Source organism: Hemibagrus wyckioides, linkage group LG27, assembly GCF_019097595.1.
Source record: "Hemibagrus wyckioides isolate EC202008001 linkage group LG27, SWU_Hwy_1.0, whole genome shotgun sequence".
Classification (NCBI taxonomy): domain Eukaryota; kingdom Metazoa; phylum Chordata; class Actinopteri; order Siluriformes; family Bagridae; genus Hemibagrus; species Hemibagrus wyckioides.
This window is the reverse complement of record NC_080736.1, coordinates 13,688,820-13,703,060: the sequence shown is the minus strand read 5'-3', so window position 1 is coordinate 13,703,060 and position 14,241 is coordinate 13,688,820. Positions and strand designations below refer to the sequence as shown.

The 14,241-nt window shown below is 40.0% G+C and overlaps 1 protein-coding gene across 8 annotated transcripts in view; it reads left to right on the top strand.

The window, feature by feature from the left end:
* Positions 1 to 14,241, top strand: part of ptpn5 (protein tyrosine phosphatase non-receptor type 5) — a 68,120-nt gene that overhangs the window by 23,953 nt on the left and 29,926 nt on the right. For 5 of the 8 annotated variants that reach the window (XR_009203844.1, XM_058382296.1, XM_058382295.1 and 2 more), the window contains exons 3-7: positions 4,995 to 5,105; positions 9,828 to 9,905; positions 10,003 to 10,241; positions 11,079 to 11,265; positions 13,199 to 13,283. Coding sequence is in view for 7 of the 8 variants with exons in the window: in XM_058382296.1 (XP_058238279.1) it covers positions 4,995 to 5,105; positions 9,828 to 9,905; positions 10,003 to 10,241; positions 11,079 to 11,265; positions 13,199 to 13,283 (700 nt within the window). In the remaining variant the exon portion in view is untranslated. Of the gene's footprint in view, positions 1 to 4,994; positions 5,106 to 5,531; positions 5,630 to 7,291; positions 9,906 to 10,002; positions 10,242 to 11,078; positions 11,266 to 13,198; positions 13,284 to 14,241 lie in introns of those variants that run through there. The other 3 variants (XM_058382301.1, XM_058382299.1, XM_058382300.1) reach the window with 3 other exon arrangements.

The window sequence follows — 14,241 nt, the reverse complement described above, 5'->3', positions numbered from 1 at the left end:
TGCCTTCGACTAGTCCCCCTTTGCAGATTCTCACCAGGTTATATCACTGAGGTGACTGGTAGAGACTAGTGCTATCCCAGAGTCAATCAGCATTGTACAAAGACATCTCTGAGTGCTTTATTATGAGTGGTAATGTGAAAGGATACTGAGGAATAAGGGTGGACCTACACTATGTTGCCAAAAGTTTTGGGACATCCCTCCAAATCATTAAATTCTGGTGTTATTTTTCAGGGGTTGGGCTTGGCCCCTTAGTTCCAGTGAAAGGAACTCTTAATGCATCAGCATACCAAGACATTTTGGACAATTTCCTGCTCACAACTTTGTGGGAACAGTTTGGGAATGGCCCCTTCGTGTTCTAATATGACTATGCACCAGTGCACAAAGCAAGGTCCTTAAAGACATGGATGAGCAAGTTTGGTGTGGAGGAACTTGAATGCTCTACAAAGAAGAAGAAAACCTGTGAGAGTCTGCAAAAGACTTAAGACTATGGCGGAGGTTCACCTTCCAGCAGGACAATGACAGGACAACATACAGCCAGAGCTACAATGGAATGGTTCAGATCAAAGAATATTCATATGTTGGAATGGCCCAGTCAAAGTCCAGACTTAAATCCAACTGAGAATCTGTGGCAAGTATTGAAAATTTCTGTTCACAGACACTCTCTATCCAATCTGACTGAGCTTGAGCAATTTTGCAAAGAAGAATGGGCAAAAACTTCACGCTCCAGATGTGCAAAGCTGGTAGAGATATACCCCAAAAGAGTTGCAGCCGTAATTGTAGCAAAAGGTTGTTCTACAAAGTATTGACTTAGGGGGTTGAATACAAGTGCATGCCACACTTTTCAGCTATTTATTTGTGAAAAGTTTTGAAAAACTTTTATCATTTTCCTTCCACTTTACAATTATGTGACACTTTGTGTTGGTCTATCACATAAAATCAAATACATTTGCATTTGAGTTTGTAACATGACAAAATGTGGAAAAGCTCAAGGGGTGTGAATTCTTTTGCAATGCACTGTAAGTTAGTCATTGCACCATGAAAACTCAGTGAACATCATTTCAACCACTTCCCACTGTGATGGTCCAGAACACTCTGCATGTTCCCAGGGGCAGGCTGAGCAGCCATTTTCTCCAGGGTGGGCATTGGTGATGTGAATGGGTGGAAGACCTGGAGCAAGACACTATGAAAGTTTAGGGCAAGTTGTCTCTGTTGCTCTTTGATCAGCTTGATCACGTGCTGCTAGTCGAACTCTCCTACTGCATCTATTAGTGACAAAGTAGTTTGACTTAGAAAAGGATGCAAGTTCATGTTAGCATCATGTTTATTAACATAAATCACAACTTGATAAACAGGCATAGATCAGGCACAAACAAGGTAAAAAAATATGTGGGTAGAGCAAGAATCAAAGCTAGAACAATAACAAAAGGCTTGCTAACGTCTTGCCAGATACTACTGAATAGCACACCTTCAGTCTTGTTGTGTCCATGCCTCGACAGGTCTGTTTTAGGAGCTGTTTTGGTACAAAGGGGACCTATACAAGGGGTCAAATATGCATAAGATGCTGGAAAAGCAAAGATGTGTGGGTGATTATTAGAGGAAGCTTTCTTCAGAGCAAGTTCAAATTTGCACCTTGATACCATCTTGGCAAGAGGTCTTCATGTTGGCACAAACATTGTGGAAGCTATCTTCCCTTATCTTCCCTTGCGCCAAGCACAGCAAGCAGAGCTGTTCAGCATGCATATAAGCCCTCAGTACTATATGATCATGTCCATTTTCTTCCATGTTTTCATGTTTGTTTATGTTGCTACATGTGTTTATTTTTGATTCATGTATTGTGTCTGCCCCTGTATTGTCACTGGTTGCTGGTAATCTGTCATGATTAGTGTCACCTAATTTGAGTTTGATTAATTTGTCTACCTAAAGCCTAACATGTCTTGTAATTTCTAAAAGTATTCATCCATTTTATGCCACATGTCTGACAATACCAAACCTTTGTTTTTGATTGCTTGTTTTGCTTCCTCACTCTGTAGTTCCCGTTCTCATGTTTTTGGCATTGCCTAAAATTACCTATTTTTGTCTCAATGTTCTGGATCTGTAGAAATGTCTCAGTAGTTTTTCTTACACCTGGCAGTTATCCAGGGTTATCCCAAGTCTGAAATGTGTAATTTCTTTTTAAAAAGGATTATCAGCATTCATATTGAAGTCTCTAACATTTACTGGATTTTCTTCCAAGCCAATTAGATTTGAAAGGAAATCAGCAAATTTCTCTGGAAATTTAGAGCAGGGCCTAGGTTGCCTAGTACTAATTAGTGGATATGACAGAGTGCACTGTTTGTTTGTTTTTTTCATCTTTTAATTTAATGAAAAGTATTTATTGAGTTGACATCTTCCCTTCTTGGTGGGAAAGGAAGTCTGCCACAGCCATCTGTGCACCTGGCCTGTGGACCACCTGGAAGTTAATGGGCTGTAGAGCTAGATACCAATGAGTGGTCCGCACATTGGCATCCTTCATCTTTCTTGGTCCGAACAGAGGATGAAGGCCCATCCCAACAGATAATATCTGAGAGTGAGGACCATCCACTTGATGGCCAGGCACTCCTTCATTATGCTGCTGTATTTAGTCTCCCTCAGAGCTCATGACTAATATACAGTACAGGGTACTTCATGCCCTCCACCGCTTGGGATGACATGGCCCCCAGCCTCTGTCCGACGTGTTGGTCTGTAAAATGAAAGGGAGAAAGAAATCAGAGGGATGCAAAAGCGGGCCACCACAGAGTGCAGGCTTCACTCTAATGAAAAACTGTTGGCATGGCTCTGTCCTCCATGGACTGGGTCTTCCTTTTTAGTGAGAGAGCTGGTGATGTTCAAATAGTTTGGTATAAACCAGCGATAATAGCAAGCCAGCCCCAGGAACTGTCGCACTGCCTTTTTGGTCTTGGGTCTTGGGCAGGCCTCAATCACTGTAGTCAATTTGGGGCTGTACATCAATCAGATTTATCAATTTTGGGGCTGAAAAGGACATTTTTTGCAGGACATTGGCGTCATGGGTATCTGCCAATATCCAAAATCTAGTGTCAAATAAATATGAGCTAAACAATGATGCTATAATGTTTGTCAATTTAAGGCATTGGATAAGCATCAAATGTAGACACAATTTTCTAAAGTCTAAACAGAATCATACTGATCCATCAGACTTGGGCATCAAGACCACCAGGCTGGACTGCACTGTGTGATTCCTGGAGTGCATGCATTTCAGGCATGGACTGAAATTCATTCCGAACCAACTTTTTGTGTTCTTTTAGCTGGGCACCCCATCATACAGCCGGCCTTGGAATTCTTAGGAGGTTCCTCCTTCCAATTTTCTCTCACGATATCTAGCACACCGTGAGGTCTTTAGCTGTAGAGTAACTCAAATGGGGACAATCTTGTGAACGCTTGTAAGAACTCTTGTACTGCAAACTATAGGGCTTCTAGCCACTTAACCTAATTCTGTGCATCTTTGAGAACTAAGTTCATGAATCATGTTTTTAAGTGTGTTACTAAATTGTTCAATGAGGTCATCAGTTTGTGGTTAATAGACACTTGTATGAATTGATTTAATGCCTAATAAATTGGACAGCTTGCACAGTGTGTGTGACATAAATGCAGTGCCTTGATCAGTCAGGATATCTTTTGGGATCCCAACTCAGAAGATTTTATGGAATGTGGCTGGGGAGGATGTTTTGCCCACAGGGGCAGGACCCACTTTAGTACCAATAATTGGTTTCTTCTCTATGATTGTCCTCTGGCACTCAGTGCAGTCTATCTTTAATAAGGCACGATGCTTAGCTGGAGGCACTGACCATCGATTACTCGCAATTCATCACATGCCTGCTGGAGTGTGTTTTTGGATGACTGTTCCTGGGATAAAGGAAAACCCGAGTCTGAAACACCAGTTTTGGTGGAATAGGCTTCCGTTTCCAGGCCGTTGGAATTGGGGGAGAGCAGGGAGTGACAGCAGAAGGATAAGGACGGGAATGAAGGAAAGAGAGATAGAGAGAGAGAGAAAGGGTGCTTGTCTGCCTCGGGATATTCCACCATGTGGTTCTCCGCCAGCTGGATGGCCTCTGTGAGTGACACAGGGCAGTGGCACTAGACCCACCCCCCCCTCCCCATTGGAAGCTAGGTGATTAATTGTTCCAATGCCACAAGGTCATTGACCATTGTTCGGCCAGCAACTGGTTCCGGCAGGTTCCTAAAGCTGCTGGGTGGATACAAAGGGGCAGCCAACATCTTGTAAAACCAGGGAGTGGAAGTGCAGATGATTTTGTTTTGGGATACAGCCTACCCACTGCAAGATGGCTTGAGGTCAGAGTACTCCAGCATATTGGTGGCAGTCACACATTGTGCTGCTCATTGAGCTTCCCCAGAGTGGAGGGGTAACAGACAGACCACCCGCTCAGAAGCCAGCCACCAGCATGTATCAGCTACTCACTTAAACAGCTCCACATAAACCTTTTGTTGTCATGGGGGCTCATCTTGATGAGCAGGAGGCGAGGGTTTAGTCCTTGAGTGGGTGATGAGGGAAGTGAGAAAATGGGAGATGGACAAGGTTGAACTAAGCAAAAAGAGCTTTAATTATCCAGCTTTTCAGCATCAAACTAAACATTCAAGCATGCTTATGGGCACACCGAGCTCATAGCATGTTCAGGTATTCTAACTCTCTCTCCCTCTCTGCTTTCTGTCCTCCTTTTAATCCCCTTCTGCATGCACTGTGGGAGAGAGCGATTGACCACAGCTCCATAATCTTACTGATTGATCCGCCTTCTGATCACAGACCAGTGCTTGGCCATGCATCTGCGTCCACAGTGATATAATTTAATAAAGGCACCTAAAATATTAGTGGAATATTAGTGGAATGTTGTGTAAATATAACATATGACAATATGACAATATATTTCAGGAAGTAAATGCACCTCAATATATTGTTGTTTGCTTATGTTTGTTGTTTGCAGGGTCTGTGGGTTCTCTACATGCTAAATGGATACAGAGCTTTTCCAGCAGCATATAAAGTTTTGGGTCTTCTACAGTACATTCTGTCAAGTACAGAGTCTTCTGACCAACAGGTAAATACTTACAGAATTATACTGCGTTGTTAGATTGACTATCACATAACTTTTACTGGAAAGAAAATTGTGCACTGTGATAGGGGTATAATAAGCATACACCTCTGAAAAAGCAAACACAACTTATAGAGTAGTGTGTTACACAAAATTCTATTTTTATAGGATGCAATACAATATGGTGGTGTTGCAATATGATACATTTTCAATAGTGCAATAAAACTTATCTTAGGCTTCCATTTTCATTTGATTAAAACAGTAAACATAAAAGTACCATGGGTCTCAAAATGTTTGTGTAGTGTGGATTCTTTTTATGTTCTGATTTTTCTTTGTTTATTTATTTTGCTTTTGTTTTGATTCATGTTCTGTCTTTGTCCTGACTGGTTATTTCCTGTTTCATGTTTCATTATCTTACTCACCTGTTTTCAGATTTGTTCTTGATTTATGCCCCTATTTAAACCATGTGAAGAACCACTAATGGCACCCTGATGGACGCGCCCAGTTGGCCATTCATCACTAATTACAAGGTAAATCTGGTGGCCTCTGGCAAAGAACTCCCTTCAGAGGCCGACAGCACGACTTCCAGCGAAAAGCTCTTTCCTGAGGCTGGCAGGGCTGTTTCATAAAGAGGCTGACAGCTCTCCTGAGGCCGATGGGGTGGCCTTCAGTGTGGAGCTAATCCAAGCTCCATTCCACAAAGGTCCCAACAAGACAGCCTCCAGCACTGAACTCTCCCCAGAGTCTTACAAGCCCTCTTCATGGCCCTGTTCCAAGCCATTTTCCAAGCCTTGTTCCACACCAAGGCCAACATGGCTGCCTCCCAAGCCAAACTCCATGCCAAGGCCAAGATGGTGGCCTTCCAAGCCCTGTTCCAAGCCCCGTTCCAAGCCCTGTTCCAGTCCCTGGCCCTGTCTATGAAACTATGAATGGCCTTGCTTAGAGACTATGTCTGTCATACAATGTGACTGGTTAGGAGGTTTTGCCCACAGGGGCAGGAACCCGGAAGGGGGCGCTCTGTCATGAAATCTTCCCCTCACACTTCCAAGCTGAGAACATAGCAAGTGTTTTGTTTACGTTCCTCTTTGTTCTTCATTTGTTTACATTGCTACATGGTTTTGTTCTAATTCATGCCCTGTCTCTGCCCCTCTCTGGTCATTTCCTGTTTCCCTCATGTTTCATTATCTAGTTTACTTGTTTTCATTTTTGTTCTTGACATCACCAATTATTTTATTACCAATGTTTCCTGACCATAAACTGTTCCCATCCTGTCTGTAACTTTGTTTTGTTTAGACTGTGTTTGCAGTTTTAGCTATCTTAATCTAAGTTTAAGCTGCCTAAAGACTATGGGCACTACATCACAACATTGGACTACCTTTAGTTGACCTTTTCTGCTTTGGTTTTCAGAAGCTGAGATACAGCACAATTTCCTGTATTTGATCGAATCAGATTAGTGTCTGCTGGGCACACTTTCCATAATGTATCATGTACAGTTTTATCGCTGACTACCACTGAACATTTACATTTACATTTCTGCCATTTGGCAGACACCCTTATTCAGAGTGTCTCACAATTTATCTCATTAAACACAGGGGTCCATACCACAAAGGTGACAGGATTCATGCCAATTGTCTATAATTACTGTTGAAGAGCAGTTGCTATTAGAAAATCAAGTAACAGAGATAGTTAGGTTAGGTTAGGTTAGAGGAAGTTAGGTTGGTTGGCTGGATTCTACAAAACATACAAAATATTTTTACATTCTAAAAAAGGAAGTTATGTGAATGGTGAACAAGATTCAAAGAACTTTATTAATCCCAGGGGGAAATTTTTTTTGCCATGTTACAGTTGCTATAATAAAAATATAAGAGAGAAAGACCGTAAAATAAAATAAATAAATCCAAATACTGTACAAATAGTAGTGTTTAACTGTAATACTGCACACAAGGATTGTAAATTGGTGATAATTTTAATAAGTGATAATGGTGAAATTGTAATGTGCATGAAAGGCCCATAATTACTATAGCACACATTATTGATTATTGCACATGAAATTGCACATGAAAATGTCCCAAAACTTAAAGGGAGGAATTGTACAGTTTTATTGCCACAGGGATGAAAGATTTCCTAAAGCGCTCAGTACAACACTTGGCAGTGATCAGTCTCTGGCTGAATGTGCTCTTCTGATTAACCAGCACACTGGTCCAGGATTGAATGGAGTTTTGACAGCATCCTTCTCTCAACAACAACGTGAACTGGGTCCAGCTCCATGCCAAGTACAGAGCCAGCCCTCCTGATAAGTTTGTCCAGTTTATTTCTCTCTGCCACATTTATGATACTTCCCCAACAGACCGCTGCATAAAAAATGACACTAGACACCACAGACTCGTAGAACATCCGCAGTATGGTGTTGCAGATGTTGAAGGACCCAAGCCTCCTCAGAAAGTACAACCTGCTCTAACCTTTCTTGTAGAGCGCTGTTGAGTTTATTGTCCAGTCCAGTTTGTTGTCAATATGGACTCCCAGGTATTTGTAATCCTCAACAATCTCAACTTTCCCGCAGTGGACAGACAAATGAGACTGGGGTTCTGCATTTTCTAAAGTCCACTAGCAGTTCCCTTTGTTTTCCCAACATTGAGCTGTAGGTGGTTGAGCTCACACCAGGTAACAAAGTTGTCCACTGCTGTCTGATACTCCGAGGTGTTACCTCCCTGAATACATCCGACAATCACAGAGTCATCAGAGAACTTCTGAAGGTGGCAGGATTCCAAGTGTCTGAAATCTGATGTATACAGGGTGAAGAGGAAGGGAGAAAGAACTGTTCCCTGAGGAGCACCAGTGCTGCAGATCGCGGTGTCTGACATGCAGTTCTGCATTCAGACATACTGGGGATGTCCGGTGAGGTAGTCCATAATCCATGAAACCAGATGAGAGTACAATTCATGTTCTTCAACTTCTCTCCCAGTAGGGTGGGCCGGATGGTGTTAAAAGCACTTGAGAAGTCGAAAAACATCTAGGTGGGTGTAGGTGCAGTGAAGCGGATGGATAATGGCATCATCCACTCCGAGTTGAGGCTGGTAGGAAAACTATAGGGGATCACGGAATGGTTTGACAAGTTGAATGGGTTGAATGGAACTGAGGATCAGTCTCTCAAAAGCTTTCATTAAATGAGAGGTCAGCGCTACTGGCCTGTAATCATTAGGGGCACAGGGCCGTGCTACCTGTGGTACCAGTTCTAGGCATGATGTTTTCCATAGAACCGGTACCCTCCCTAGATGCAGGCGTAGGTTGTATGTTTTAGAGTACTCCACAAAGTTGCAAGGCACAGGCTTCCGTATTCTTGGGCTGATTCCATCTGGGCCCACAGCCTTTGAGGGGTGAAGCCTTCTTAGTTCCCTTCTCACTTGATCCACTGAGATGGTGATGGTTTCAGAGGAATCTGGAATAGTGGCCACTACCTGAGGGGGATAAACTGGTGAACAAGTAGTGGGGCAGAAGGAGGGTTGCATCAGAGGCTTGACATCAAATCTATTGAAGAATAGATTAAGCTCATTTGCATAATACGTATTACCCTCCGTCACCTGGCTGCTGGTCTTGTAGCCAGTGATTGTCTTCATGCCTCTCCACACCTCCCTCATGTTATTATGCTGCAGACACTTTTCCAGTTTCCTCCATGAAACCCAGACAGTTTACCACCCAGTTTACCCAGAGAGTTGTGTGCCCAGAGTTAAGCACTATGGTGGATTAATGATGGTTTGTCCTGAAATATTATGTCATATCCTAGGCCGACTACTTGTGCTGGATGGACGCATCACTGCCAATTGACTACTACAATTCTGGAGGACCATGTACACTCTATTGTTCAAACATTGTACCATGAAGGTGGACTTATGTATCAGGATGATAATGTTCTAATGCACAAAGTGAAGTTTTCCATGGCCTACTCAGTCACCAGATCTAAATATTATTGAGCCACTTTGGGCTGTTTTGTAGAAGCAAGTCAGGAAATATTTTCCTACACCAGCATTACATAGTGATCAGGCCTCTGTTCTGCAAGAAGAATGGCTCAGAATCCCTTTGGCCACTTTTCAGGACTTGTACTTGTCATTTTTAAAGATGGATTTTTCCTGTACTGCCTACAGAATAAGGCCCTACACCATCCTAAAAGGTTATTGTGGTTTAAATCCAGGCGTTTCAGTTTCATTGTCTAACACGTGTCATGTCAAGTACTATATCCAATAGAGTGGATGAGTGACCAGTCAAGAAAGCAAGCCCTAAAGAAATCTTGTGAAGAGAATCAGTTTTGGTAAAACAGAGCTCACAGAATACCTTTAGTAGGTTGTACAGTTTGAATGTTAGTAAGGTGCAGTGTGCGGACATCTTACAAATCCTGGTGATAACTTTTAGAAGTAGTCTTGTATAATTCCTTAGAAAACAGCCTTATAAAACCTTGTTATTTGTTTGTTGTGCTCAGTTAGTAGAAAAGCACACTGAAAGTCTACAGTACTTCCAAAGACAGCAACCATTATTACTTATTTAACCTTCTTTTTTTCCTTGGCTTAAGGATTAAAAGAGAAAATTTTTTTAGCACCCTTGCTATAGATTTGCTATAAATACATCCATTTATGCACACAAGTGAATCCATCTTCCATTTTTGTGGAGTATAAAACAATTAACTTTTTGCCTATTAAATGCATACCATTAATAATTCCCACCTACCCATGTCTACAGATGGAGATTTGGAGAGTTGAGTGTGTATGTCCACTGTTAGCGACACTGTTCCTGGGAGTAGTTATCCTTGGCACTGGAGTGAGTACTTTATTATGTTTTACAGTTCTACACTGCTAACATTGAAAACCTATTTGATGTGCACAACAGGCAAATGATATAAACTTTGTCTTTCCAGGCTTTGCTCTGCATTAGAACTTTGGTGCCTTGTAACTCCACTGGTTCCCATGAAGATCGTCGCCAATCTATGAGCAGACAGCCATCCTTTACTTACTCAGAGTGGACTGATGCCAAGCAGGAGGATTTTTATGACCTGGATGCAGTTCCTGAGACACCTGTGTTTGATTGCTTCATGGATATGAAGACAGATGGTGACCCAACTACCCTCAAGGTCAAACCAGTTGGCCTGCAAGAAAGGTGATCAGATTTTAAGCACATTCTACACACACTTTATTTCTTGGTTTGTTGGTCATTCATTTTATAAAAAAGTATGCAGTGATTAGTATTTATATAACAGACAATGTGCCAGTTTGTACAGGTCATAGTACCTCTACAATTAATTTACAAAATCCATTTTATTTATTCTGTGAATGTCAAATCATTGAAAAGGTCATATTGTTTGTATGTCATTCTCTCGATTTGCAGTCAAAAGTTCAAATACTGGGTATTACTTGGTTTTCTTATATTTCTTTAAGCCTTGTCACCATTGTACAGTATTGGAGGTAAAAAGAAAGTACACCCTTCTTTAATTCTTTGTTTTTATTTATCAGGGCCTAAATAACAATGCCCTGATTGTGTGTATCTCACCAGCTAATCTCAACCTAAATCGCACCTAAAACAGCAGTGTAAATTTAGCAGTGTAGTATTTTAGAGCACTTTACTGTGTCTACACCATCTCATGAAGAAAGGACAGTCTTGATATCAGAGAAGCAGTTGTTGCTACACATTAATCTTTTATAATGTAATTTTCAAACTATTTGAATTTTTTTCAATTAGAAAATAAACACAATGGACAAAATGGATTCTGCATGTTGGTTTGCTTTATGAAAAAATAAAAACCCATTATATATAGAAATCTGTTGGGTTTACATGTCACGTGAGATTACTTGTATGTTTATAGAAGTTTCTGAGAACCACACAATTGTTATTTAGGCCCTGATGAACAAAAACATAGGATTGAAAGGTGTGCTTCATTTTTGCCCTAATTGTAAACCCCCTAGGTAACCCTATTGTCTGGTTCTTGTGTCACTGCAGGAGAGGTTCAAATGTGTCTTTGACTTTGGATATGTGCACTTCTGGTACCACAGAGCCATATGGGGCGCTGTTGTCTCCCCGAGACCAGAGTACACAAGAGTACTTGGAAAATGCATCTAACCCTCTCACACCTGCACAGCTACATATGCGTGCTCTGGATGATTCCGCTCTACAAACTGAGTTCTATGTAAGATTGGTTAAATATACATTTCTACCCACCTACAGACTCAGTCAACATACAATACAGCTCAAAAGTTTGGGATCACTTGCATATTTCAGCTTGATTTCAGCTACAGAGGAAGACTCCATCAGCCAATCCATCTTGTGGGAGATGCTCCAGGAAGCATGGGGTGAAATCTCATCAGATTATCTTGAAAAATTGACAGCTAGAATGCCCAGGCTGTAATTGCTGCAAAAGGTGTTTTTTTTTATGAAGGCAAAGAAAACATTCATCATTTCCATCAAAATCATTATTTCTCGATAACTGACAGTCTATGTCAGTTATAACTATGACATGTCAGCATGTCCTGGTCTTTTGCTATATTTTCTATTCAGACTAATTTCGTGTATGTATCCCTGGAAAGCAAAAAAATTTTTGAGTGATCCCAAACTTTTGAGCGGTAGTGTATGTACACACACAAATCAAAAATGGTAATATAAATCAACTTGGGCATACTCTGCAGAAAGCTTAAAGGCCAATAAAATCCTTAACATTTTGAAGAGACATATTGTTGGTTTTTACTGTCTACAACAATATGTCCTCTGCATTATTATTATTATAAAAATCTAAATTTATTTTGTTCATAGAAAAGAGGCATATTTGGGCAGGAGTGGTAGGCTGAAAATATTTGACATTGTTAGTTATTATATTATTATGAACAGGTAGCTAGTATGGCCATACAATCATGTTCGAGATGGTAGTATTACTTATGATTAGGACACTGTCATTCAATGCGTACATAGGGAGCTCAACTTGAATCCCACTTTAGTAGTGGAGAGTGATCTGCAGACACATCTAAGATCATTATTTTTCCAATTACCTCTTACAAATTAAACCTCAGAAGAGTTTTAACCTAAAGACATGTGTAAGTCACATTTATTACTCTCCATTTATTACTCTATAAGCCCATCAATGCATCTCTCCAGCAATGTTACCAGCAATATTGTACAGAAGTGTGCAGATTCTGCATAATTATCAGAGGGAATAATAATCTCCAACAGAAAATCTTTACTTCAAGTTATTGTTCCAAAAGATAGTGAATTATAGAGTACACTTATTTTTTCACACACTTTATATTGGTTTTTGGTTTTAATCATGTCACATAAGCATTGTAATTCATCATGGTCTGAATCTAATTTTGAATCACAAATCCATTTTTAATCCCTTTATTTATTTACTATCCATCTTTTATCCTTTTGGATAATGGATTCTGCTCAGCACTCTTTTCCATTCTGCAACAAGCCTGTAACACCATGAATTGAACAGATTTCAATATATAGTAACTTTTACCCAAAAGGTAACCAACATTCTCCTGGTGTGAAGCAAATAAGTACACCATAAAGGGACCAACTTTGGGAACAATAATTTGAGGTAAATGTATTCTCACAGGGTTTATCAGTCTCTCACATAATTTTGTGGAAATTTCTGTTCCGCTATTCTTTATAACATTGCTATACGTCATTGATTTTTGAGGGAATTTGCTTTTACACAGCTCTCTTAAGAGCCCACCACAAAATCTCAATGGGCTTGAGGTCTAGACTTTAGCTTAGCCATTCACCTTGATTTTTTCTTATTTAGCCATTCAAATATTGATTTGCTGGTTTTGTGTGCTTGGGATTATGGTCCTGTTGCATGACCTAATTTCAGCCCATATTAAGCTGCTGAAGAGATGGGCTTGCATTTGTCTTAAAAATATTCTTGTATAAAGTTGAGTTTACCATTGTTGCAATGACTGCATGTTTCCCAGGTCTTGTGGCTACAAAATAAGGCCAAATTATCACCCCTCCACCACCATGCTTGAGAGTTGGCCTGGCCAAAATGCATCGATGGTTTTACTTTCATCAGCAAAATATTTATTGTAAATGAATTTGTACCCTTCTTTTGATTTTGTCTAAAACAGGAGGCACCTATGAACTTTGTGGACCCAAAGGAATATAACATTCCAGGTGTAGTGAGGAAAAACCGCTACAAAACCATACTGCCAAGTGAGTAGTTATATTAAAATTAAAATATGTATACTTTAAATCATTTATAATGATGGATATCACTTTGGACCAAACAAGTGGTCAACTTACAAAAAAAGTACATTCATTTTTTCTTTTCATTTTATTGTTAAATAGATGTTTAAATGCTTAAACAGCAAAATATTATGTTGTTTTTCATTCATCATGGTCATACATTTTCACTTTCTTTCTCACACACACACCTTTATTATACTGTGTGCAAACCATATAAAGTTATTTGTCACTGTGTGGCACTGTGTATTTGATTTTTAATAATTATGAGTTTATAAGCTGATTCAAATAACTATCAACAGCTAAACATTTAAGGTTGACCAGTTTATTATATCCAGAAGTCTAGTCTGTTATATACCAAAGGTTATTTGTATACCAATTTCAACAATAGTATAGTCTGAGAGCAGCTTTCCAGAGAAAACACACACACACACACACATAGATAGATAGATAGATAGATAGATAGATAGATAGATAGATAGATAGATAGATAGATAGATACCGAGATACCAAGAAAGAGCCTGCATTCTGGCTCATACTGTAAAAGACCAAGAGTTCAGGTACTGAAGCGCAAGAACATTTAGTGTTTATAGGTCAATAGTAGTATTTTATAAATAGTAACCAATTTAAATTGGGAGCCAGTGCAGTGTGGATAATATAAGGGTGATGTGGTCATATCTCTTGGAAAGGAATCTGGCTGCTACATTCTAGACTAAATGGAGCTTGTTTATGCACCTACTGGACCATCCAGAAAGCAATTCATTACAGTAATTCAACCTAGAGTTAACAAAAGCATGAATTAGTTCTGCATCAGATAAAATCTTAGCAATATTTTTCGATGAATGAAGACTATCCAAGTAATACCTAAATGAGATTCAAATAAAGGACTGGAGACAGCAATCACTCAAGAGTCTTATACAGTTGCACA